The 26,872-nt window shown below is 39.8% G+C and overlaps 1 protein-coding gene across 1 annotated transcript; it reads right to left on the bottom strand.

Moving 5' to 3' along the window:
• Window positions 1–6,472: 6,472 nt before the first annotated feature.
• CALCR (calcitonin receptor) lies at window positions 6,473–25,160 on the bottom strand. Its single transcript, XM_036429417.2, has 11 exons — window positions 25,021–25,160; window positions 23,196–23,306; window positions 20,242–20,354; window positions 19,459–19,550; window positions 17,831–17,957; window positions 13,817–13,970; window positions 11,208–11,268; window positions 11,051–11,117; window positions 10,086–10,304; window positions 8,708–8,749; window positions 6,473–7,100 (listed from the first exon to the last, which is right to left on the bottom strand). The coding sequence occupies exons 1-11, from the start codon at window positions 25,103–25,105 to the stop codon at window positions 6,729–6,731; spliced, it is 1,443 nt and encodes a 480-aa protein (XP_036285310.2). The 5' UTR covers window positions 25,106–25,160; the 3' UTR covers window positions 6,473–6,728.
• Between the last annotated feature and the right edge of the window lie 1,712 nt (window positions 25,161–26,872).

Genomic DNA, 26,872 nt, shown 5'->3' with positions numbered 1-26,872 from the left:
GGACAGATAGCATATTCCCTCCTTATTGGCTGTGAGAGCCACCTTCTTTGAGGGCAGGGCAGTCAATTAGCATATTCCCTCCTTATTGGCTGTGGGGGGCCACCATCTTTGAGGGCAGGAGAGTCAATTAGTATATCCCCTCCTTATTGGCTGTGAGGGACACTATCTTTGAGGGTGGGGCAAAAATTAGCATATTTCCTCCTTATTGGCTGTGGGGGGCCACCATCTTTGAGGGCAGGAGAGTCAATTAGCATATTCCCTTTTTATTAGGATAATTGTACATATAATATATAAATATGGACATCATATAATCTTATTCTTTAAATCTCCTTCACCATTTTATTACATTTTTAAAAGCATCTCTTTTTTTCCTTGAGTTTTTTTTAATTTTTTATTGTTGCTGAAGAACCAAATATTAAATTTTGTTGGTCTTTTTAAAAATATGTTTGTATTGATTTCAAAGAGGTAGGGAAAGGGAGAGAGGGGTAGAAACATCAATGATGAGAGAGAATCATTAATTGGCTGCATCTTGCATGCCCCCCACTGGGGACTGATCCTACAATCTGGACATGTGCCCTGACCAGAAATTGAACTGTGACCTCCTGGTTCAGAGGTCGACATTCAACCACTGAGCCACGCTGGCCCAGTGGTCTCTTCTATTCAGGACTCAATTATTGAAAACCAGTGTGTGGAACTCTTATTACAAACAGTGCTAAGAAAAGCCCTCATGACTCTTACCCAGCTCCTCATCAAGCCTTGAGTTGGGGCAGGTGTGTCCATGGAGTGACCATGAAATGTTTTCCAAAACCTGTTTTGTCTCCCAAATATCTGCCTGAGGACCCCCTTGGGATTGGAGAAGCTGCAAATCAAGCCGGTGTGTGAAAAACTCCCTGGCTTTGAAAAGAAATCATTACTATAGAAAGATGGATTTCATCTGAAGACCCCTCATAGTTGAAGGAACCCCTGGGTCACGAATTAACTTAATTTGGGACTGAAAAATATACATATTGCAAACAACCTCTCAGCTATGAGGAGACAACTACCTGGCATGCTTAGAGTTAAGAGTGGGGATGGTTTTGCTTGGAGAGGCAGAATGGGAGAGGAGGGCCACTTTAAAAAGACAGCAGTTTAAAAAGCAGGTCCTTAGGGCCCTGCTGGTGAGGGTGGAGGGGGGACACCTTGACCACCCCCTCAGGTCTTTCCCCCATATCTTGGGGGCGAGGAGGCCCCAGAAGAACCTTGAGAGGGATGCAGAGGGAGTGCAGCAGCCCACTGGGCCCCCACGAGGACGAAATTCCTCATTCACTGGGCAGAGCGAGACCCCTCCTGCCGGGGTCCAGCCCTTATTCTGGTCCCCAGGGAGCCGTCCCTCCTGGGAGAGACCACGGCTTGGGCAGCCTCCCGAACCTGTGCTGAGTTTGCCACCTGGGGAGCCGCGGGAGAAGCTGAGCCACCCCACCCTCCATCCCTTACCCCAGCTCCTCCTCTTCTGGGCCAGATGCCCCCAACTGGGAGCAAACCCACCAGTAGCATTGTGAGCCCTGGCCAGGCGACCCAGCGCTAAAGTCCCCAAGCGGTGTGCCATGTGCTGGGGAACGTGGCCACGTGGTTCCCCACTGCGGGCTGGGCCAGCACCCCTGCGCCCAGGTCCCCAGCAGCTCCCGCTGCGGCCCCCACGAGTGTCCGCAGGCCCCCGGGTGGATGAGAGGCCCCTCAGCAGCTCGCCAAACGCGCCCTGGCCTGCTGCGCCCGGGCCGTGCCGGAGCCCAAGAGGCCATGGCGCCTCTTGATGATATCCTGCTGGCGAAGGGGGAGCTAGGCTTCGTGTGCCAGGGGACTGAACGTCTTACGGCCAGGACGTCCTGGCCGCCCGGACCGCTCACTGCTGCTGGGGAGGACCCAGCCTTGTGCCCAGGCCTGGCGCCCAGGAGAGCCGCAGGCTGTTCCAGGGCCCGCAGGAACCCTTCTTGTAAGTGCCCACGACCTCAGGTACCAAGGAGGCCCTCTGTGTAGTTATAAACACTTCCCGGCTGTTTTGTGTGCCTTTTGTTCGTTTGTTTGTTTGTGTTTTTGTGTATGCGGTTTTTGTTTTTATAAAACGCAGGCACCCTTGACTCAGTCCTAGCTCAGCCACTGACTGTGTGACTGGTGGATGCATTGTACCTCTTCTCTCCCAGTAAGTTTTCTCACCACTGAAATGGGGGTGAAACTAGTTTGGGTTGTTATAAAGAACAAGCAAGCTCCGTCTCTAGGTCTGTATTGACTGCAGTGTTTCAGTGATTGCTGTCCCTTTTTTGTTGTTCTCAAATTCTCTCTATTTAAGGGATGTTCCCTGTAAGGCACATGTGTCAAACACAAGGCCCGCGGGCCAAATCCATCCCGCCAGGCCTTGCAATGTGGCCCGCACCGCGCTGTCATCACTGCACTCCGCTGCGTTTCCATCACAATGACAGTTTATGACTGTTCAGTAAAACATTCGGCCCGCGATTTAGGCTGGATTTTAGATTTTGGCCCCTTCTCTGATTGAGTTCGACACCCCTACTGTAAGGTGAAGCCCCATAGTATCCCTCTTGGGAAAGACAACGCACAGAAGCTGTGATGCCTGGGTGCACTGGAGGGCTGCTCCGTCCGGGGAAAGGCTAACCTCCCTGCTGTGCAGAGGCTGGGAGAGTTTGCACTGGGTGTCAGTTTAGGCTGCGGCCTCTGTGTGAGAGAGTAGTGGGTGAGCTTTGGTCAGCCAGTATGGCATGGTAAGACAGATTCCATGCTCTATTTGGAATGTCAGTGTGTTGTTGTTGCTTTTCCTTTTTTTTGGTGGTGTTTTTTTGTTTGTTTGTTTTGTTTTTTCATTAAAGACACCTCAATTTTGGAGGCAAATTTTCCAAATTAAAATAAGATAATAAGTCTCTTAGGTCAAGGAGACAGCGGTGACATGCAGAGGCATTGGCCAGTCGCAGAGAGCGAGGACACAGTTTGAATCTCAGTGGGACGGTTTCTGGGACCGGCAGGGAGACGGCATGGAGTTGCTGTAAATGTGAAATGAACACTGATCAGTTACCTAAGAGACTGGCTGGCCCATGCCTAAGAGAAGGGGAAAGCCTCTGGTAATCCCCGTGCAGGAAGACACCACAGGAGAAAATCTCCTTGAGCTAAGTTCGTTTCCAGGCTTGATGGCTGTGTTTTCTTTTCGTCCGTGTTTCATATTATTCAGATATTAAAGAGATGACTTATGTGTCCAGAAGAATAAAAATCAGTTAGTTCTTAATTTTCAGATGTGGCCTTTCTACCTTCCTTTGTCCTCACACGCACGTATTATCATCTCTTTTCTTTCTGCTTTCACCAATCTCCACATTTCACACAGGTAAAACCAATTTTACTACCAGTAACCAATGCAGTTTGCTTCTGAGTTTACCTGATGGCCTTTCTAAATGTGGCTTCTGATTCCCCCCTCCATGAATAATCTTATTTCAAACTCTGAATGTTAACTCCTCTGAAGAGTAGTTGAACTGTAATGTAGCCCATGAAAGACTTACTATTTTAGACCTCGTTGTCAAGAAAAGTCCTTGCTAAGCCTTTGTGCAGAGGTCTTGTTCTGAGGGTGTTTCTTATTCCTTGAAGCTGACCCACCCGGTGCTAATGAGGAGTAAAGGTCACACCCAACCACACGCATCGCTTTGTTCTCCCACCCTCCAAAATATGAGCGGTTATGGTTTGAGGATAATGTTTCACTTAGCAGATTGTGATTTTTACCACTGAGTCATGAGAAAAGCAGTTAACCACGGCAAAGACAGTTTGCCATGATAACTACTATTAATAAGTATTTGTTGTGTAGCTGAATGAAAGGTACATGAAACATCAATGACAATGAAGAAATGAATGAGACAAGATGGAGCTCCATGATGATGCCATTTCTGTCATGTCTTTGTTAACATGTCTTTGTTAACATCTTTCCTTGATCAGGACCCCATGATAGCCATATGTACCCAAAGGCCTTTGTTAGATCACTTTATAGTTGGGATCAAGCACATGGACAACTGACCATCTGAATTCAAGCTACTCTCCTGAAGAGTCTGACTTTATGGTCTGATGGGAAATTACTTTTGTTCTTCAAGATCACAAAAACAAGATAGCACCCAAGGGAAAGAGGTAATTGGCCTTATAAGGGAAAAGATATTGCCCTTACGTATTTTTTTTGTGAAAGTTCTCCAGATCTCACAAGACCAACAATTTTGGATGCTATTGCATGTGAAGATGCTACAAATTGTACCTGTTCACCTTTATCAGTCCGTCATAGTTCTCATTTACCTCAGTTTTGCATGTCATGCTTTCCAATAGTGGCCTTTATGTATTTTAATGACATTTAATTAGTTGCCTTTTATCCAGCCTTAGTCTCTCAAAGTATATTACAAATCAGTGATTATAACAATTCTAGTCATCTGATGTGATGTAAGACAATTCAGATCTAGTCCCAGAATAATGAAAACCAACAACAAAATAACCCAAAACAATAAAAGGCTATGATATTGTCTTGTCCTAGATTTCTTTGCAGTGCTTCCCAAACTTATACACGATAGATTGATGATTGTATGTGTTGTTTGTGTTGTCAAGGTTATGAGAAATATGCCACAGAGTTTATAGTCATATTACTGACTAAAGATAGTTAAACGGACAAAACCTTAATGGTTTTGCACATGGTTTTCTAACCTCTACTTTTGGATTGTCTCCTCCCCTCCTGTAGTACTAACCAGATGAGATGTTAGCAGCCCATGAATGAAATGAAAAAGACCATGGAATGAGCAGATGAATGAATGACAAGATAAATAATATATTTCTTTAGAAAAAAATACACAAACACACACCTTTTTGCTTATCACATATGATGATGTATTGATTGATTGATACACATACATAGCATAAGCATTTCACAATTTTGGCACAATGTGCAATTCTAAAATAAGCTATTTTGTTTCGTCAGCCCCTACTGTATTAGCTAAATAACATCTAGAATATTTTAGCAAAATATCCTCACATTTGTACTAAAGTTGCCTGAAATACACTTCTTTCCATCTCCGTAGACAAAAATAGACTACTACATAAATACTGTGTTGCAAAAATACCCTCTTTATAACTCTCCCTTACCTTCAACAAAGGAGACTTAGCTACTTTAGTATCTAAAATACTTTTCTGAAAGAATATAATTTTTTGGGGTTGGGGATAGGGGTACACTATATATGTAACCAACACAAATTAATTATTTTGTCTTTCTACAACGAATCACTTCTAAAAGCAGCAGCATAAGCTATCACAGATTAGACGAAATTTGCAGGTTTTGATGTATCTCCTCACTTCGCATACCAATTCAACTCTGATTAATGTGGCAAATTCACATATTAATTTCAGGTGCCATTAATGATTCTGATTTATTCAGGGATTTTTGAAGATTTTTAGACTTGGGAAGTAAAGAGAGAGATGGGAATATAATTTTGGGCTTCAATGAGAAATACTTTTATTTTAAATAAATTTGTGTATGGTTAAACTTGTAGTGGTTACATATTTTCTTTCCTCCTCCGGTTTGGCTAATCATAGCAAACAGAGGTCAGCTACAAACTGATTTCTAATCAGCCATAGTGAGTCTTTCTGGGAAAGACTGAGATCTTAGTAAGCTGTGAATCTGAGTGGATGGCAGTTAATAGACTTTTATGATGAGTCACCAATTCGAATTATCTTTTGCTGCAAGATAGCACCCAAGGGAAAGAGGTAATTGGCCTTATAAAATTTGGAATGGTTTGCTTTACAAATTTTAGAATTTAGGAAAGCAGAGAACTCTTTTTAGAGAGATTAGCCTCTTCCGTTGGGAATTATATTTTTTGGCAGTTTTGTGAAAAATTTAGCAAGGATTCTTTGTGACCTCCCAATTTGTAAGTGTCAGCGACTGAAGCATACTCAACACGAAGGCCAATTCCTTACAAAAGGGAGGGCTGCCCCGTGGACAGGACCATCCAAAACCAGGCTGAGCGTGCCGTAATATGAGCACCCCCATTCACAAACCGGCCCATCTAATGTTTCAAGCAAATTGACTCAAAACATTTTTGTTTTTCATTCAAAGCATTACATCTTCCTGCCAAGGGCAGATCTCTCCCCTATATTCTTGGTCATCTCTATATTAGAAAGCCTCTTTGCCTTGGGGAGGTCATGTTGCAATTTGTGTGGTTTTATACTGGGGTGGATGGTAAAACGTCTGAATAGCATTGGAATTGATCGAGATAAGCAGATTAAACGTTTGGACCCATAGCCAAATACCGAAATATCCTAATTCAAACTTTAGAGTTAAAAGCGCAACTATTGACAGTGATTTTGATTTTTTAAAGGTATAAATGGCTCAAGATTTTACAATGAGCACCTTGGATCTGAATCCGGTCTATTTAAGTGTTTTTCTTAGATACCTTTGCTTTGCATTACACCTGCATTTTTCAGTCCTAGATGAAAGGTGGAATTTACAAGTGTTGGCAGTGGGAGACTCCATTCCTTAGACTGTCTCCCATAGCAATAGTACCAAGAAGAACAGCCTTCGGATTCACTATGGATAAAACCACTGAACACAACTGTTCACGAATGAAATATCTGACGCCTGGGAGGGTGGTGATCACTTGAAAAGCATGGGTGGGCTTTCTCCCAGGGGATGAAGTCTCAGAGATCACGATATTGGACTGGCCCTACATCTTAGTGCTTTACTCCCGCTCAAAGATTTCCATCGGGATGATGTCATGAATCTCCACGCCATTACGGAATTCGATTTCGGCTTCCACTTCGTATTGGATGTCGTTGTCATTCAGCTCCTCGTCGTCGTTGTTCATCATCTCCGGGTTGTTGTTCATCTCCAGCTCGTTGTTCCTCCGGTTGTTGGCAGCTGCCCGGATCCTCCGCTCTCTATGGCAGATGCAATCAGGGATATCGTCAGGATCAGCATTGGTTGCAGCCGCAGCTGCAGCCAGAGCTGCCAGCAACATATTGTAATTCTGCCGGCGTAAGGCGTACCCTTCGCGGCGCTGGTTCCAGCGGGTCCTGAACACTTGCACACGGCGCATCACGACTTCTTGCACCTGGAAGAGGAAAAGTCCCGTTATCATGTAATTGTCAGAAATGACCCACGCCAAGTTTAGGGGCACAGTTCTTGGGACTTATCAGAGGTTCAAAGCGGTTGGCTGAATTGTAAATTCGACCCAAAGAGCTGTGTGGTATAGGCTCTGGCTGCGCAGAGAGGAATTTGCAAATTGGAGCTCTGAGTTACTTGCCTAGGCTATCATGGGTAAGGCTACTCGCTACTGTGCAGAAGTCTCGTCTTTAGCGCTTCAGTCCAATGACTGCAATTTGATTTGGTTTTCGCACTCCATACATGGCATGCACATCATAGTAGGGAGAAAGAGCTGGGAAACATTTTATCTGCTCCCATATCTGACAAGAAAGAAGCTTTCATCTGAACCTCTCCACATGACTGGTCATGAAAATATATATGCAAAACATAAAACGGTTCTGGGATTTATGATAATTCTGTTGATTTTCCTTTATCCGATATGGCCGGATAAGACTCTGGTTATCGGAGTGACAGTCTTTTCGGAATAAAATTATTTCTTTCTATGGATACTAATACATAAACAATTCTCTTTAGGATTTAGATTTTTAGATTTATTTTATTTTATTTTATTTTTTTACAATGTATTTTCCAAGAAGTGGCATGGCTTTATCTGGGTTGTTCTTTCCTTTAAACATGGGTCCTTAAAGATCAGGTTTATAATCTAGGAGCCACCAAGAGCGCTGTTGAGGACTTAGGAAACATATTGTTTCCGCATATTTTTGGAGAAGCAATGTGTCCCTAGAGAAAGGTCACTGATAGTTGCCACCCATTCAGCATTTCTCAAATACCAACATTGCCCTCATAACTAAAACTTAAACAGACAATCAGAAGCACCCAAGGTGGACAGTAGGAAGTTTAGAGGAGTTTATAAAAGCACCCAGCAGAAATAAAACAGGAAGTCTTTGCTTCTTCTCACCTGCCCTTTTCAAATAATCCCCATTGGAGTGCTAAGCATATTAATTAAGTACCCAGCTCAGCATGAGGCCAAGGGTTTGAAGTCTAATTTTTAAAAATTATTAACAGAAATGTTCACAGCCCTCTACAATTGTATTCCAAAATTATAACCTCTCCTTTTGTGTGGCGATGACAATCTGCGTTAATTTGTAAACCACACATATTAGAATGGGGCCTTAGTGGCTAGGTTTCAATAATTACACTTTAATAAGAGCAATTATTTTCTACAATACCACAGATTGAGTCTGATGCTGCTTTGATCCAAGAATAAGGACATTAAATCTGAAAGAAAAAAAAAAAAAAACCCCTACAAAAACCCCAAAAACCAAAACATCCCCCCCAAAAAAACAAAAAGTCCAACAAGGAGATTTTCGTTGCTCCTAAAGCAACAAGGGTGCAATCCAAGCAAATCAGGACTTAGCGGCCCGTCAGAATAACATCTGCAATTGGGCCACACGAGCACAGAAAAGACTCAGTGGTAGAAAAACACAACTTGGCTAGTCACGTCACCCTGGAAAGAAAACTGGAGCAGTGAGGCCACTTGAAAAGAGGCCCTTTGGAAACTGTCAAGTACCAGCTTTGTATACACGAGTGGCGGTATTATGTGAAAGGCGTGCTTACGGCAGAGTTGTAGAAGCAGTAAATCACGGCAACGAAGAATCCCTGTAAAGAGGAGGAAGGACAGAGCCGGAGTTACTTTTGTGTGCATTACACTGTACAGCCATCAATATAAATAGTCACCCTGGAGAGGAACATTTTACTGCGGCGAAAGCAAGTCGAGGCTGGATGGAAAGCAGTTACTACCACTCATATTCAGTGCTTCACGACTAGAATATGCCATGTGTTTTTCTTGTTAGAAGAAGTCTGGCCTTTAATCAAAAGGACAGCTCTGGTCAGCATGGCTAATGTGCTGCTGTCTTTAACATGAAGAGTTCTAACAGAATATGCTGATTGGAGCGGATTTGAAAAGAATGCTTTGTACGTGATTTTAAAAACTGAGATCTTGTAGAATTCAGTAAAGAAAACTTTTACAGGTATGAGTATCACAGTGCCTGGCTATGGGCCAGACTGTGCCCGTGTCTTCACGGTGAACTAGTGCAGTGCTATACCCACAGCCAAGTTCGTCTCTCCAAGAAGGACACAGACGAAGGGACCTCAGAGATCCCGGTCACTACTCAGAAGTTCCCTTACGTTTAAGCCTTATCAATAGGAATGGCCAAAGCAATTATTAAAACAATCCCTAAACTTTATTTTTAGCCCTATTAATTTTGACTTCTAGTCGTAGAAAGTATAATTACTTGGAAATGTATAATCAAGACAGCAAAACTCTGGCCTAAGAGCCCATGGCAGACTCAGCTCTGCCTTAGGACCTTCCATGCCCCGACTTGCTTTCAAAATACCCACTACTATGTCTTCAATGGGCCTGTGGATCTGGGGCAGACTGAATGGAAATAGCCATTCTCCATTTTTGTGTGGCAGACATTGGGGAAGCCCCCGAGGGCCCATTCTGTGCTCTCCTGCAAGGGGACAGACCTGGATGTCCTTCCCTTTACAGACCCTGAAAGTCACCCGGTGGATTCCTGACACCCCTGTGACCAATGGAGGGCGACAGAGCAGAAGCCACGAATGGCTCTGTGCAAATTCATTACCCCTCATCGCAAAACTGATTCAACTTGAATTTACTTATGAAAAGAGGTAATTGCAAGTTACCAAGCGGGAGAATATGCCTACCCTTGCAGGGATGCCTGACCTTATAGACATTCTAGGGTCCTGACCTCTCTCATCATGGTCAAGGCAATCAAATGAAATCACTGGGGGGAAAAAAAAACTGGATGGCCGTTTAAGAGGAAAACAGCTCCCAGCTCGGGGTCCCGCAGAAGGATTTCATACCGATACAACATCTGCTACCCTGCTCTGTGCTTTCAAGGTCTGAGCGACCATGCTGGTAGTAACCTAGCTGGGCAGGTATGGAATAAGCACACCCGGGAGGCTTCCTTACCTGGAAGTGGCTCAGAAAGTGCATCACGTAGTCATAGACCAGGGCCAGAGTCTTGGTGTGAGGCCTCCAGGGGAAAATGACGAACTGGATTCCCAGCAGGGGCACCAGGACCAGAGTGGCCTTCACTGCCTTCAGGTACCGCAGGACATCATGATGGCCGTCATTCCTAATCTTCTTCACGAGCACGTAGAGGATGTGGAGCAGAATGAAGAAGTTGATCTGCAAAGATATGATGTTATGAATGAGCAGACCACCCAGATCAGTACCACTGAAGGACACCTGCTTTAATTAATTCTTTACTCAACGTGGGGAGCAGAGAGCACCTACACAGGATGTGAGACTGCCTAAAAGGGCATATTCTCCCCCAACCCAACCTCTCACTGGTCACGTGATTTTGGGTGAGCTTACTTGAGTCTTTGGGCCTAGTTTTCCTAATGAGTCAAGTATCCTGGCGATGTCTCTCCTCGGAAGGGCTGCTGTTACAAACAGCATGGGACTGTACGTGAAGTGCATGGAATAATTTAAGTGCATGATCACTGGTAGGTAGGGTGGCGGCTCATGCACCAAAGATAAAGTGGAAGATGGTTTTGCTTGGCAGAGCCCAGGGGGAAAAGATCAGGGGGACTTTGCTGTCCCTTACTTTCTTACAAGCAACATCTTCAACATTCCCCAGCCCTTGCTCTTTACCTTTAACTAAGAGAATTTAGTTATAATATTGTTTAAAAAAAATTTAATCTTTGGTGTAGGGTGTATAGAAACGAGTGTATGTACCCCCCTTCCCAATGTTATTAAATACAACTATTTTTTCCTCCAATCCAAGACTCTCAAATCAAATTGTTCTTCTTCTTATAGATCACTTAATTAGCTTCATGTAAATATTACATTATATATGCTATATAGAAGCATCTTCAAAGAAACCCTCAGAGATAACATTGTTAACAAGAGACTCCAAAAGCAGTTCTCACCGTCAGGGCGCCCATGATAGGGCCATGGATGATGTAAACCAGAGCGGTTTCCATGCTCATCCAGCAGCTGGGGGGGAAAAAGGCGGTGGGGGGAGAATATATCAGTACAGATGCATTTTATTTACATTTATTTATTTAACTGAAATGACCACAATACCTGTCATTGAATATCTTCACTCTAGCAATAGCATGGGCTATGGTTGGCAGCACGGGGGACCCTAAAAATGTAAAAAAAAAAAGTACCAATTACACCTGGTTTTCTGGCCGTAAGCTATCACTGCAGGTGAATGGAAAACGGTAGTTTAAAAAACAGCGGCACATTTAACATCTTTGTCAAGGTATTTCCCTGATGTGTTTGCACAGATTATCTTTCGTCAAACCAGGTAAATGTGTTCTTGGTTAGCATATCATGTGCTTTCAGAGAGTTTGTTAAGAACACGCAAATAATCGAAAGCCTTTCTTAGTATGGCAGGTACAGTCTATGCTCCTTAGGACTATTCTGCCATTGTGGTTAGTGACGTAGACCAGAAAGCCTTTCATGGTGCGTGAACTGGGCCCTCTCCTGGGGAGAAGCTGGTCACCCGGAAGGAATGTAACCTGGGACAGCATGTGGATGTGGTCGTGTCATTGCTCTGAAAGCGCTGTTCCTATTTGCAGTACTTCTTCTCGGCCGTTTGTTTTCCTGTGTGTGTCATGCCCTTTGATCCTGTGCTTTTTCAATAAGAACACTTCAGAAGCGCCAGTGTAAGTTCTGGCTGCCGAACCTTTGTGAAGGCAGCATCGTATTGACTTCTCTGCCTACACCTGAAGTACTAGTGGAAACAATTTTGAATTTATAAACATAATGATGGAGATAGTTACTAGCAATGCATCCTGCCAGGTTACATCTTTTTATAAATAAATGTTCATTCTATACAGGTAGCCTAGAATAAAGTTGTGATTTTTGTAAGAAAAATATATCTGTTTTTCTCAGATGTACCCATGTACAACAGAATATGATTTAATTTGATTTGAAAAATTTGTAGAATGAGTTTTTAAGTGATTATCAGACTAAGAAATGTGTCTCAGAAGTAAATTAGACTTACACATTTTGATTTTCTGTGAATTATATGGGAAAAGAGAGTGCCTGAAAATATTGAGTTTTCACCAAGAACAACCTTACCTTCTAAACCCATGAAGCGTATAATTTAATAGGAGCATCGATTAAATGTTTGACCTGAAAGAGTTTTGAGTTTGACTATTTATACAAAACATAATTGTGCTGTATCTACAGCAGTTCTAACATACCATTTCCCCACTTGGGTTTAGAGGTATTCATTCTCTGGATTCATTCTGAAATACTTACTTTTAATTAGACAACAAGAGAGGTATATGGAGATTTCACTCCCATCTCACCATTTTGTAGAAAGGAAAAATGTGTTTCTTACATATCACATAGAGGAGTATAGGCCACATATCTGTTAATTCCTAAGGCTCTTTGCTTTCCTCTAGACAGGATACCTCTTTTCTGCACTTAAAAAAAATAATCCTCACCAAAGAATACTGATTTTAGAGAGAGGAAGGGTGAGAGAGAGAAAGAGAAACATTGATGTGAGAAACATTGATCAGTTGCTTTCTCTATATACCCCAACCAGGGTTCAAACCCACAACCTAGGTATGTGCCCTGACTGGGAATCAAACCTGCAATCTTTTGGTGTCTGGAAGGATGCTCCAATCAACTGAGCCACCTGGCCAGAACTCATTACATTCTTTTTGATACAGCTGAACAACTGGTTCATTTTCTCCTTTGAATTGTTTATGCATGTTAAGCAGATGTCTTCATTAATCTGTCTATGATGATTCTGCAGAAAGCTTTTATAACTAATTCACAATGTAACAGTATGTATGGAAAGAGCAGTATAAATTGTTCCTTCCAGGATGCCCTCATCCCTGCTGAATGTCACAGGCAAGAATAAATGTACATCCTTTTTCTTCCATGAAATGTTTTTGAGTATGGCAGATGGGTGTTCTTAAACAGTCAAAACTGGTACAAGAATATGCCATACATTTATTTCGGAAGAAGTAAGTAAAATAGATCAAACAGAAATGGTGTCTCTGTGTGTGTGAGTGTGTGTGGCAGGCCTGGGTTGAGTTTTTATTTTCAGATCTTCAATTGCAAGGCATCTGATCAGCATCAATCATTACTCTTGTGATGATCAGAATTGCTATGGGGAGGCTTAAATTATATCCAGTTGATTCTTGGCATGACCAGCTCTTGGAAGATTAGAAATTCTTGAAAGGGTGTGTTTGAGGCTGAGAAGGGCAGGGGAAGGAAAGATCAACCTCTTGTGCAAGACTGGAGCTAAAAGAAAAAACAGTAAAAGCCCATTTTGATCTTTGTATTCTTGAGTTGTTTTGAGGACAGAGAAAAAACAGGAGAACCTAGCACCTGTGGCAGGGCCAGCAGATTAGTCAGAAACCTGATTTCTAAGTTCCCCAGATGGTCAAGGACTGGGCTGCCTCTACTCCTCCCTAGGGTGGGCTGGCCCACAAGGGGAGCTGTCTAGTCAGTTCACAATCTACACCAGAGCTATCCCTAGGCAATATTTGTTTGATCTGCTTCTATGACTTCCCAGACACATTCTATACCATTGGTAACAATGTCTGTTGGGCAGGGATTTAAATATTAAGGCTGATGTCCTCAGAAAGCTTTTGGGTTCCAAGAACATTAGAAATATATAGACAGAGGTGAGCATGGCTCAAAACACAGTTGGAGGAAATACATACCCCAGCCCAAGAGGTAATACCACTTCAGCGTCTTTCCCGCATTGAACACGTTCACCACAAGGAGCCGGTGCAGAAAGATCCCTTCGCAGAGCATCCAGAAATAATTGCAGAGCATCAGGTAGTTGTTGATGCAGTTCAGAACCTTGCAGCTCACCTGTCAGAAAGAAATGGAGATACTCAGTGGGAGACATGGGCCAGGATTTGACAGTAAGCAGAGGGTAAATGTGACAAAGAGTCCAAGTTTCTGCATTCAGCCCACATGCAGCTTCCCCAAGCATCTGTTAACACATGCCAGCTTCCCTCTGTACCCACAAATCAGAGTCATGGTGCATAGGTCTAATTTTACTACATATAAACAAGCCATCTAGGGGAATGGAAGCCTAGACCCTAAAATGTCCTTTTCTTGTTACACTTTGGTGACTTGCATGGATTAGACAAATTTATTTTTCTTCAATGACTCTGAGACCCATCAGTTTCTAGAACAGCCAAGGATCTGTCCCATGACATTTAAAGCCCCTTTTCCATGGCCAATGAGGTGAATAACCCAGAAATGGTTAATGCTGCTCCTGAAGTTCATTGATATGTTAGTGATATCTCTTTAGGCACAAGGAGGAGATCATCAGGGGATGCGTTTGTCATATATGATCCAGGAGCTATGCTGAACCCAACTGATGACCTTTGCTTTAGTAACTGGCTGGCCTTTTAGTGCTGATAATCCTAATCACCCAAGATCATAAGCTCCCTGTTCCAGCAGAGTCACAATGCAATGGGAACTTCCTGACTTTGATATACATACAATATATATATACATACATACATAGTAAAACCCCAGGAGGAGGAACTATAGAGCTTCATATCAAGATGTTACTGCAGGTGGCAAACTAAGGGGCAAAAAGGTTATGTCAACTTGAAAACTGTCAATGTGAACATTCTCCAAAGCCAGCTGAATGAAGGAGGAAAGTCAGCATTAACTAACTTTGTAGGGAAGTGCTGAAGTGTCTCCAGAGGAATCTGAAGGTATAATAATTTTAATTAAATGTGAGTCTGTCATGCAATCCTGAGCTGACTTCTGTCTGATAAAGCCTTAGAGAAAATGAATTGAGTCTATGGAACTGTAGACATGATTCAGTGTGTTTGGGGCGAGGGGGGGGAGCACTGGAGGGAAAAAAAGTCCCATCTGAGATAAGTACAATGGAAGATGATCCAGGAAGTAGCCAAGGAAGCATTCTGGAAATATTCAGCAAACAAAAATACTGTCAACAGAAAAGCAGGATGCACACACAGTGGAAAAGAAAGTCTGCTGGCAATGCAGCAGAGGAGTAAGCATTAACAGGTTGCTATGCTCAAAAGTCTTTTGCTATATGATGTAATGAGCATTCTTCTCTGGGGATTCTCAAGGCCATGGCTGATCTATTTTTATATTCTCAGACCACAGTCCTTTTGATTGTTTGTGGTTTACAAAACTCCGAGTATTCCCTTCATTCTGCTTTTACACTTAGGCTCTTTTGGATCGAAGCAGAATTTAACAAATGCTCTGAGTTTCCCCCATCTCCTATACTGTGTATCACAGAAATGAAACTGGGTGTCACCGTTAGAACATGACAAGGGCTCAAGGCCTGATGACAATGGTTAACAACTACAATAGAAATAATACTAGGAAACAAGTGCAAGTTGCTCTGTGCCAGACTCTGTCGGGGTTTTTGGGTATATTAGTTTATTCAATCCTCACAAACAACTCTAGGAGGAAGGGGCTATTGTTGCTTTCACTTTACACATTGGGAAAGTGAGGCACCATGAGGCTCAGTAATTTGCTCAAGATTACAGAATGAGTAGAAGAGCTGGGATCTGAGGTTCTATAGTTCAGCAAGAACAGGGCTATAGTATTTGGAGCAATCTAGTGAGGCACAGCAAATACCAGATTGACTGTTGCTCTGTAGCTATGTTCTAGCAATAAACCAACATGCCCCAGAAAAATGTATGAAACTCCTCGTACTTCAACTGGAAGTTTTTCTTGAGAATGAAAGTGAATCTAGAAGACTTTCTGCACTAAGTTCATGAGAGCCTTTAAAAGCAGTGGACAAGCAGATGTTGAGATGAGGGCTGGCTACATCAACCATGCCACAAGAGACCACTTGTAAGCTATGCTTCTCTGTGTAGAGGCACCGGCCAGATAGACCAGGTAAGAGAAACTGGAAATTGGGTTGATGCCTATAGCCATTTTAGGAATAACTTCTTAAGATCCGTAATAAATTTTTCAAATACAATGTTAAGTAATCCAGTTTAAAGAGAAGAAAGAAGCCCTCCCTGTTTTTCCACATCATCCGATCTTTATTGAAATAATATTTGTTAATTTTGACATGGAGTAACATGAAGTAGCATCAATGGCCAGACTGGGAGATTGTATCCCATAGATCACATCTTGGCATTAGTCTCTCTGCACTGTCCCTCAAATCCATGATCGTTTTTCATTCCCAATCTCATGGCTTCCAGAGCCTACAAAATGGATAATTCCAATGTCGTTTTATCTGCCACTGATCTCTCATCTCGAACACTCTGCTGCTGTCCCTGTGCCCTCCCTCACATTTCTATACTATTCCCTACAGCAGCTGCCTCTGGGTTAGCCGGGAGGAGTCCATTCTCCTCGCTGGGTTTCATCGGTGTCTCCTGCCTCAGCCCTGAGCATCTATTCTGAGTAGATCATCCTATGACTAGGATGGAGTTCCAGCAGAGTGTGGTGGCTCAAATGTACTAAACAAATGAGAATGAGAAGAAATCCACTTTGTTTTTTGGAACTTGGGACTCATTTGATTTTCCTTATACAGGAGGCTACAGAAAATGTGACTTGATTGTTTTGGCTTTTGAGGTGCAAAAAACTCAGGTTCCCAGGAAAAACTAACCATCTCCCTGTATTGTATCTTTCAGACCCAGATAAAAAGTACAGACTCATTTCTTTCCAGAAAGTGACAAGGATGCCACTTCCTTTAGATGCAGCGAGAACAATACTTTTAATTGTGTCTCCTGACTTTCCACATGAAGAAATAAGCGGAGAGAGAGAGGTCGAGAGAGAGAGCAATAAATGAAATTTTAAATATTATGGAAATGAAATGCTCCAATTATATGGATGACAATGGGCAATTTTCACATCACTCAGTAAACTGAGGATCTATTCAGACCTTATTTATGCCATGAGTTCTTATGAGTTTAACTTTAAAAAAATTCAAAGAAATAGAATTTTCACACTTGGTTTTGTAAGAGAGAACCTGCTTAACCTAAAAACTTCCAATGGAAGGAACTGATTACTCTGATAGGAGAGGGACCGTGGACCCATAGGGACTCCTCACTGAGGAGTGAGGACACTGTTTTATTTTGCCCCTAAAAAATGTACTCTAATAGAAGTAGTGCAGCAACAGTTGAAATGATGCAGCCACCTTTTACGAGAAATAACTCTCTTTTTAAAATATATCCCCTTGGGCACTGGGAAGGAATATCTTTTTGCCTCTTAACTGCTGACTCAGTGATCTGAGAATTGGGTCAAAATGAAAACAATAACCCATAAGTCTTAATTTGCTTAGGAGAGAAAGTGTCTTTAAAATATATATATATATATATATATATATATATTCATTCAAATTAGGCATTGTGGATCACAGATAGATGAACTGATCATGGACATGCTTTTCCTTAATTTTCATGTTAGTTGCAATTTCAATTAATATTTGAAGATTGAAAATGTCCAACAACTTCCCTTTCTAAAAGAAGTTTTGCGCTTTTTGTTGTTGTTGTTTTTTTGTTTTTGTTTTTGTTTTTTTGTCCTTTCTAGTTTTTTCTTTGCTGTCTCTACTCTTGTTGGCTATGGAAAACATGAATCTAATGTTTTCTGGAATGTCAGTTTTTCAAGAATAATGCAACATTTCACCTAATTCATTTAGTTTTACAAGCAATAACACCATGTTAACTATTTACAAATACTACATCTTTAAAAATAGAATTGAAAACAAATAAGGCAGTCCTCACTGGATCCGAGTTCACGTAGTCATTATTGGGGACCACTAGGGTCAGGTAGACGAGGACACCAATAGAATTCAGGATGTAAGTCATAAACATGTGCTTATGCATGGTGACCCGTTGGCAGGAAAGAGACCTGGAAGAAAAAGTAACAACATTAACCAGTGCTAAAACGTTGAAGTACCACGGGGTGTTGGGGGGGAGTGGATGACATCATTTTGGTAGTATTTGTAATGTTCCCTTTAGCAATAGTTGAGAGAATGTATTGAAGTGAGGTTGGTCCCATCTATAAGATCTTCCTGCATTCTAAAAAACAGTTTCCCCACAGCTTTCAGGTCTCATGTGACTTTGTCCAACAAGTGCAAGAGTGGGTGATAAAAAAAAAAAAATCACTTTTAATTAGAATAAATGCCCCAAAATTAATGGAGAGAAGGACTCTTACAGGAGAAAACCGTTACTGTTTGGCATGTGCTTCGGATGAAAAGCCGACTACTTATTGATGTAACCAGGCAGAAACTGTGTGGCCAATGGGACAGCGGAGCAGGAAGGGAGAAGGAAGGGGCCCGTGACAAAGCACTGGGTCCATGCCCTTGACCCTGACACACACAGACTTTATGAAGTCTCCCGCCAGCTTCTCTTTTGACATTTCCTCTGAAGTCTTTTTATCTCTCATGATCCAATGGGAATCAACTCTTTGGTTCCTACTGTCCACAACCTCCTGATGGTGGAGCTCAGGCAAAGGCAACGAATTTTAAATAGGCTCAAATTTGACCTCATTACGAGGCATCCTGAGGTTTGGATCTGTCGATAACCTATCCTGGTTGCATAGCCATTTCCCACCGTTTGGGTGCTAAGCAATTTGTTGGATTTTTTAAAGTTCCTTCCTAAACTTTTTTATTTTTTTTAATGTTCCATGTGTATTTATTTATTTATTTTTATATATTTTATTGATTTTTTACAGGGAGGAAAGGAGAGGGATAGTTAGAAACATTTCTTGAAGGTTTCAATATAATTTCTACTAATTGTTAAAATTTTTCTTGCACTTACTTGATGTCACTTACACTGAACTTTTTGAAATGAGTTTAAGGTACTTTAAATTTATTACAATTCATTCAGTAATCCAACAACATTACTGTGTACCTGCTATAAAGACTTAGACCTTCTGGTAGATTCTAAGTCTATATAGATCAGTGGTCGGCATATTCATTAGTCAACAGAGCCAACTATCAAAAGTACAACGATTGAAATTTCTTTTGAGAGCCAAATTTTTAAAACTTAAACTTCTTCTATCACCACTTCTTCAAAATAGACTCACCCAGGCCATGGTATTTTGTGGAAGAGCCACACTCAAGGGGCCAAAGAGCTGCATGTGGCTCTCGAGCCGCAGTTTGCCGACCATGGATATAGATGAACAAAACAGCTAGTAGCTTTGGCCTTCAAAGACCTTATATACAATGCAATTGCTTATTTACTCTTAGAGTGATAACTAATATAATTTTTCTTGCTACTTCATGACTCTCATATATCTCTTATGATTTTTAGAAGATTCCCCTACCCCATGCAACTTTCACAGAGTTTTCCATTTATATCAGTATCTTAAAGAAGAAAGAAAAAGCAGATACTATGAGGGTACTTACTTGAAAAGCAGGAAAATCACCATTGAAGCTACCAAGGCAGTAAGAGAAAAAGTGTGTCCCGAAATGGCCAGGTAGAACATCCTGAATGCATGCTGGAGTAACAATAGCAGCAACAATACCAGTTACAAAGACCAATGCAGTGAGTGAATGAATGACTATCAACGGAGGGAATGATTTCTATTAAATATCAGTGTAAATCAACAACTGTTTCCCTCCTTTCAAGTAACTTAACTAAAATTAAAACAAGTATTTCAAAGAATTAAATTATATTGAATTATAATAAACTGGATGAATAGATTGAATATTATAGATTAAGAATATGCATGACGTGTGGGAAGAACACAAGACTGGATTTATCAGAGCTGTTCTTTACTCAGAGTATTATTATTAAGTCTTTGTGTACTTTCATAAAGTCAGTCACTTCACCTCTCTAGACCTCAGTAGTCCTCACCTATAATTTGGTTAGACTAGATGATTTTTAAAGAGATTATATGAAATACTATTAGAAGAAACACCAATAGATACTGGGATACAGAAATATTGAATGTAAAAGAATGGGAAAAGATGACTCAGATTAACACTAGCCATAAGAAAACTGGTGTAATACCATATAGGTGCAGATATTAAGTCAGGAAGATATAATAACTTTAAATTTCTATGCACCTAATAATATAAACTCAAACCCCCATGTAAACATAAAGCAAAAACTGATATCTCCTAGTAACCAATAAAACACAGACAATGGAATTATCACCAAATACTGAAATCTGAAATGGAACCCACCTTCATTTTTTCAGCAGTGAAAGCATAGCACATACTGTAGTTAGTCAAGGTATCATTCATGTCAGCAGTTAGTTCCCAAGTTCCATTTGCTTCACAGTGTTTCTCAGCCTTTTCTGTTAATGAAACATAACAGTTATTGCTTACCATTTCAAAACAACAAGAAGGAAAAATAAATTAAGGCTTAAAATCATTTCAAAGTGTTAACCGTTTCATGGAACTTGAATATGAGTATCGTAAATGGAGACTACCATGAACCTACTAGATTTGGGGGATGTTTTATATAAAAAAGTCTTAATATATGGTGTCTCATTTTAGCTCTGTCAGAGCCCTGTAAAGCAGATATCGCTATCTCCATTTTACAAACAGCCCAGAAATGGAGAAGTTATGGAATTTAAAAAGTCAGTAGCTTGTGGGTGAGCGAGGATTGACTACTAGGTCTTTCAGATTCCAAAGTGTTACCTACACTTTACCTTCTGTTTTTGTTTGTTTGTTTGTTTGTTTGTTTTAACAGACATTAAACTTATGATTTTTTATAGAACTGTGAGAAGAGCAAGACATACTTTTCTTCATTTATGTGCAATATTTATTTATTGATTTATGAAATTGCAGGGTTTTTTTTGGGGGGGGTGTCAAATGATCAAATATCGGCAATTTCATATGGCTAAATTCAATAGAACAAAGAAATTCAAAATTAGGGGATGCATCTTCTCTCTATGCCATTAATATGAAGTGTTTGACTCCAAGGATCTTACATACCTCTTTGTTAAATTTGTTTTTTACACTCACATATTCCTTTAGACTATTCACGTCTTTTGAATTTCAATCTTGTTATCCACTCTTTCATGATCTACCAAGCACTTTGTCTAAAATGAAATCTCTGTCATTTCATTAAGCTGTTTTGTATATGATCAAGACATAGTTTTGGGCTAATCATTACATCCTAAAGAATATATATATATTTTTAAAATTATAGGTATTTTTTAAGGTGTGCTTTTCTTTTGAAATTGGGTTTGTCCCCCCACCTGAGGTAGTTTTATCCAAAAACCAGACTGGAAAGATGGGTCTGTGCCTGGAAATCTCTGATTTGCTGACCAAAAACTTGTATTTTCATCAATAACTATAGCCACTTTGGCAAGAGTCCATTGTCGCTTTGCAACTGGCATTGTAGCCCGAATTGCAGAACAGCTCTTTGTGCCAATCAAGTTACCACTAATGTAGTTGTCCAACAAGATTTAATGAAGCATCATTTATCTGGAGGAGTCAGTAAAAACCTGGAGGATCACCACCAAATGGCATTTAGTTCGAGTTTACAGGAATGTAATGATGAGTGGGGCCCAGGATTAAGTCCTTCCTCTCTTCACATCCCAGCTCTTCCATCAAAATGAGAATTCCCAGAAGTGGCTGACCTGAACTGGTTTTAAAAATGCCCCCTTCCCCTCTAATCCCATTTACATTATATATGTCTTCCTGGGGTAGAATTTAGGATCTCATCTTTGAAGAAAGCACAAACAGCATCTCCCAAACATTGTCTTGAAGTTAGATGAATTTCTCTGCTTTCATCTGGATTCCAGAAACTTTCCTGCTTGCAGTTACTATCTGACATTTTTCTGTCTTAACTGATGTCCTCACTGTCATTGGGCAGTAACTTCTTGCCATTCACAGTCAATGAGTGAGACTAACTAGATGGGCTGCTTGACCCTGAAACATGGTAGAAAACTCTGACCAAACAACTCTAAAGTCTCAGTTGATTTTCCACAGCCTCGTAAGTGTGAAACAAACACTGATAACTAGATGGCTATTAAAGGGTGGGTATGGTATACAGAGTGGATACATTGGACAAGATAATTAATTTCATGGGCAGAATAGGGCTGCACAATTGAAAACGTATGAATTGTTTATTTCTGGAATTTTCCATTTAATAGTTTCAGACTATAGTTGACTATAGTTAACTCAAAACATGGAAAGCAAAACTGTGGCTCTGCGGGGGGGATGACTGTAATATATAAGAAAATGTTTCAAAAAGGAAAAAAATGATATTCAAAGAAAAGTGTTCCTATATTACTTTTACAACCAAAGTGAATTTGGTGTCACTATTTTACTAAACATACATTTGCTGAATGTTCATATTGTGCAGGACACAGAGCTGGGTATTAGTACAATTCATTGTAACAGTATTTATTTTATTATCTGAGCATATTTTAATGATTTGCTGGAATAGAAATCTAGTATCTGATTTATTTTTCCTTATATATCATGGTTTTATGTAATTTTTATCATTATATAAAATTACTATTGGGCATGTTACACCAGCTTGCTATTTGCAACCTCTAGATTAAGCATTTGCGTAAGTCACTAAAATGTGAGACAATTGAAAATATTTTTAGAAACCATACATTTTGAAAATGGATCACAATTAGTTTTAGAAAAATTAATTGAATTTTTAATTAAAATTTAGTATTATTTAAATTATATAAAAGTGAATTTTTATTCAAAATGTAATGGAATTTATGACCAATGTGCACAATTGACCAGTAACGTGACTTAAAAAGTAGGGATAGCTTGTTGCCCTGGCTGGTGTGGCTCCATGCACGGAAAGGTTATGATTCCTGCTCAAATCCCAGTAGGGGGCATGTAGGAGGTAGCAGATTGGTGTTTCACTCTCATATCAATTCCTCCCTCTCTCTCTCTCTCTTCCTCTCTCTCTCTCTCTCATTTCCTTTTCCCTTCCTCTCTCTAAAAATAAAAAAAAATTCAGATAAATAAATAAAATAAAGACAGGTGGTTAGATGTGTGCAACCAGGTAGTATTTCATTTATGGAAATGCTTCAGAACATGCTAAACTGTATTAGAGTATGAGTAGGTAGGTATATTTTATATCTGACTTTCTTTTGAGGTCCATGAAAAAAACTCTAAAAGCATCATAACAAAATATAAAATAAAAACAGATATTCTACCTGTTGTGTCAAAGTCGGGGAAATAATCTGGGCAATCCATATGGGTTGTGATTCCAGCCGGTGTTTCCTCCCAGCACAGCCATCCATCCCACATGCGCTCACAAAATAAACCTGGCCATTTAGAGAGAACTTAGCATTACCATTGTCAAAAATTGTCCTAGTGGAACTTCATAGTGCATAGACAATTATTCTGGGGATTCTCACTTTGGAACTATGTTAAAAAAAAAAAAAAAAAAAAACAGTTGCAGCAGTAGCAACAAAATAATGGTATTAATTTTACTGACCATTAATGGAATTTACATTTTTGTAGTGTTTTCTCTATTTGTTCATCAAAAGGCACAAGTCTTCTGTGTGGAATCTTTCATCCAAACTCTTCTCTTTAAAGCACCTTTGTAAGTGCTATAAGAAAACTTTTGTGAAAGTATATGCATAATCACCCTTGGATAAATTTACCTTGAAAAAACTATATGGCTTTGGAACCTATGAATCTTACTAACCACGAATCATCATTCCTAATTCAAGGGTGATAAAATTGTTCAAAATTCTAACTGAAGATGCATTTGCATCCAGTTGGATCACATATAAACAGTCTTGTTACTTTAGAATAACACTTTACTAATGGCTAAAATAATGCTCAGTTTGATCACGTTGTGTATTCATCAATGTTGCCTCTAGGTGGTTTCTCACTGCTTTCAAAAATTAAATCTACTCCAAAAGATGAAGATTTGTCTCTACAAGATATTCAAAATAATGAGTATTGTGTGAGTATAAAAGACAGTTCTAAAATAAAAAGTTTCAAATAATAATCAATAGCACAATCCTGAGGTAACTACTAGTAAGACAGAAGTGAAGGTGACTGCACTCACTTGGTCTCTGAAAATAGCATCTTTGTGTTTCCATTGTCTCATTTACTTCAGAGAAATGGTTTCTTTTTGATGGTGAGTTGCATCTAATGCCTTTTCATGTTCTTAAAAACCCTGAAACTACTTCAGACAGAAAAACCGACCTAGTTTATTGTTTAAACAATAAATTAAAATTTTAGCTATCTGAAGACAAACCATGTCTAGTAATAGAGTATATTTACCCCTCCCTCTCCACCCCATGAGTGTTGTCTTAGAATATTATAAGGGTATGCAAGATCTTGTTGGTTCTTTTCAAATGATTGAGGGGACAAGGGAGAGAATTTAAATGGACATAGCCATGCTTGGCCATGTACATTCTCCCTTTCATTTTCCCGTGGGCTCTCTACAGCTAATCAAATATGGTTGGCCCTGCGAATATTTGGGCAATCACATAGAGCATTTAGAGAAGGTGATAAGCAATTCTGCCCAAGAGATATATTTCCCCAGTTCACCTGGAAACTGGAGGTAGAAAGGGAAAAGGAATAGCATGAGTTATGAACCAACTGACAGGTAAAGGAAGATACTGCCTGATTAACCCAAATAAAACCAGGTTTCATCAAGTTCCACCTCAGGCACATTTTCTGCCCACCATTTTCAAATTCCCTTCTTGTCATTTTCCAATTCCTTTCCTTCACTTAGTCCTGTATTGTTCCTGCTTGCAAGGTGTGAATACTATTATTGCAGTGATTTTGTCCTTTAATGCAGATGTTAGCCAGAGTCTTCAGATGAACTTGAGCAAATAAACTAGGCACGTCTGCTGCATGAAATGCACAAAAATACTATGATATGAAAATAATAACAATAACCATTGTTAAAACTGCTGATATATTAACTTAAATTTAGTCAATACCTATTTAGTCACAGAAGAAAATAAACCTTCAGGGATATTTGAAACACATATTTACATCAGTCCTTCTTTTTACCTTCTCTATGGTGTTGGGGATACTTTGCAATTTGGACTATGCATTTGGCTTGTGCAACCCGCATTTTCCATTTTCCCAATCTCATCAAAAATGTATCCTTTTCATTTGGAGCGGTTAAATCAGTTTTAGTAGAGGAAAGGGTTGGACACTGTATTAAAAAAAAAGTCAGTTACTTATAGAGAGTATGAATGGGTTTTTTACATAAATAAATGAAACAGTAAAAAAAAATTGAAAACATTTATTTTTCCTCCTATAAACAATTATACACAATTTCTATGTGGAATATTTTTGCTTTATAACATTCATTCCATTCATTATTGAGACTATAGCTGCCATACAAACTCATGCACATATAAGATTTTAAAAATTGTATCACCACTGTAAAGTTTAGATGTATACAAAAAAATAACCTGATTTCTAAGAAATATAAATATTAAATCAACTTTGTCATCTTTGGAACTCTTAAGAATCATTAATCATATTATTTAAAATAGATATACATATTAGTGCACTTAAATAAGCTTTTTTATTGGATTTCTTCAGCTGATTTTTATTTGTGCTTATATTATGCACACTGCCACAAATTTATTCTATTTATTACATAGAACAAACAAATCTGTTCTGAGATATTCTGCTTTGAATAACTGGCCTTACTCCCTTTTATTGGTTTAATTAACTGGTCACCTATGCAGAGTTATTCATTTGCATTAGTGAAAATCAATGTACATCTTGAATACTACTTTTAGCTATTTTTCATTTTTGGTACAGGCTGACATTAGTTTTGTCAGTCTCAATCCTTATCACCATCCTAGGTATTATCAAAATTGTGTGTGTGTGTGTGTGTGTGTGTGTGTGTGTGTGTAAAGATCACTATATAATTGTGTTCATAGACTTGTCAATTTCTTTTGTGGCTATGACATTTTAGTTGTGTTTGAATCTGTGATTTTTTACATCCAGGTTCTGCATGGAGATTTTTTTGAAGTAGACTTTCAAGCTTCAATCTGCACTGACTTTTCTTCTTCAGAAGGTAGGAATACTCCTTGCCTCTCTATCTGTTGAAACATACTTTTATTTGACTTTTCTATGTCTCATTAATCTAACATTGTGGTTTCCCAAAATGTATTGATAGTTAGTAAGAAATGAAGTAAAATACTAAAGAACCTGCAAAGCCAAATACAAAGTGGTGGGACATGAGAGGCTCAATGCATTTTAGCTAATGTTACTGAAATTAAAATGAAATAAAGTTATTTTGTAGCTTTTTGATCAGTGAAGGTTGTGAATAGAGAATGTTGGTAAAATTCTTGTGGGAGGATTCAGATTTCCAACTGATTAGTTGGGAGAAACCAACCAGGAAGCTGAAGATATGGGCTGAATCAGTGGTCTGCAAACTGGGGCTCAAGAGCCACATGCCGCTCTTTGGCCCCTTGAGTATTTTTTTTTTTTTTTTTTTTTTAGCAAAGGCCTGCTTAGGAGTACCCTAATTAAATTAATAACAATGTACCTATCTATATAGTTTAAGTTTAAAAAAATTTGGCTCTCAAAAGAAATTTCAATCGTTGTACTGTTTGGCTCTGTTGACTAATGAGTTTGCTGATCACTGGGCTAGCTCATCTTATAATGGAACAAGAAAGAGCAATTCACAGCATTTCTCAAAGAATAAAAACACGAAGGCCTATTTGAATATAAGGATTGGAGAGTAGTATTAGTCGAATAGTCCAGATATTTTAGCATACATTACTAGAAAAACCTGGTAGAGATCTCAGAAAGGGGACTAGTTAGGAAAGAAAAAATTCTTAGAATTGTTTTGGTGGTACTAGCAAGCCATCTGAATAGAAATTGTTTGCAAACAGAG

This window comes from Pipistrellus kuhlii, unplaced genomic scaffold, assembly GCF_014108245.1.
Source record: "Pipistrellus kuhlii isolate mPipKuh1 unplaced genomic scaffold, mPipKuh1.p scaffold_m20_p_10, whole genome shotgun sequence".
Taxonomy (NCBI): domain Eukaryota; kingdom Metazoa; phylum Chordata; class Mammalia; order Chiroptera; family Vespertilionidae; genus Pipistrellus; species Pipistrellus kuhlii.
Note: the sequence above shows the minus strand (reverse complement) of the source record. Positions and strands in the feature narration are given on the sequence as shown.

What these genes read in the sequence shown, in the direction of transcription:
- CALCR (XM_036429417.2), bottom strand. Translation starts at nt 25,105, where the DNA reads ATGAGATTGGGAAAATGGAAAATGCGGGTTGCACAAGCCAAATGCATA. An exon ending in TCACTGCTGAAAAAATGAAG is followed by an intron (nt 19,551 to 20,241) that starts GTGGGTTCCATT and finishes TTGTTACTCCAG; the next exon opens with CATGCATTCAGGATGTTCTA. An exon ending in GTGATTTTCCTGCTTTTCAA is followed by an intron (nt 17,958 to 19,458) that starts GTAAGTACCCTC and finishes TTTTTCTTCCAG; the next exon opens with GTCTCTTTCCTGCCAACGGG.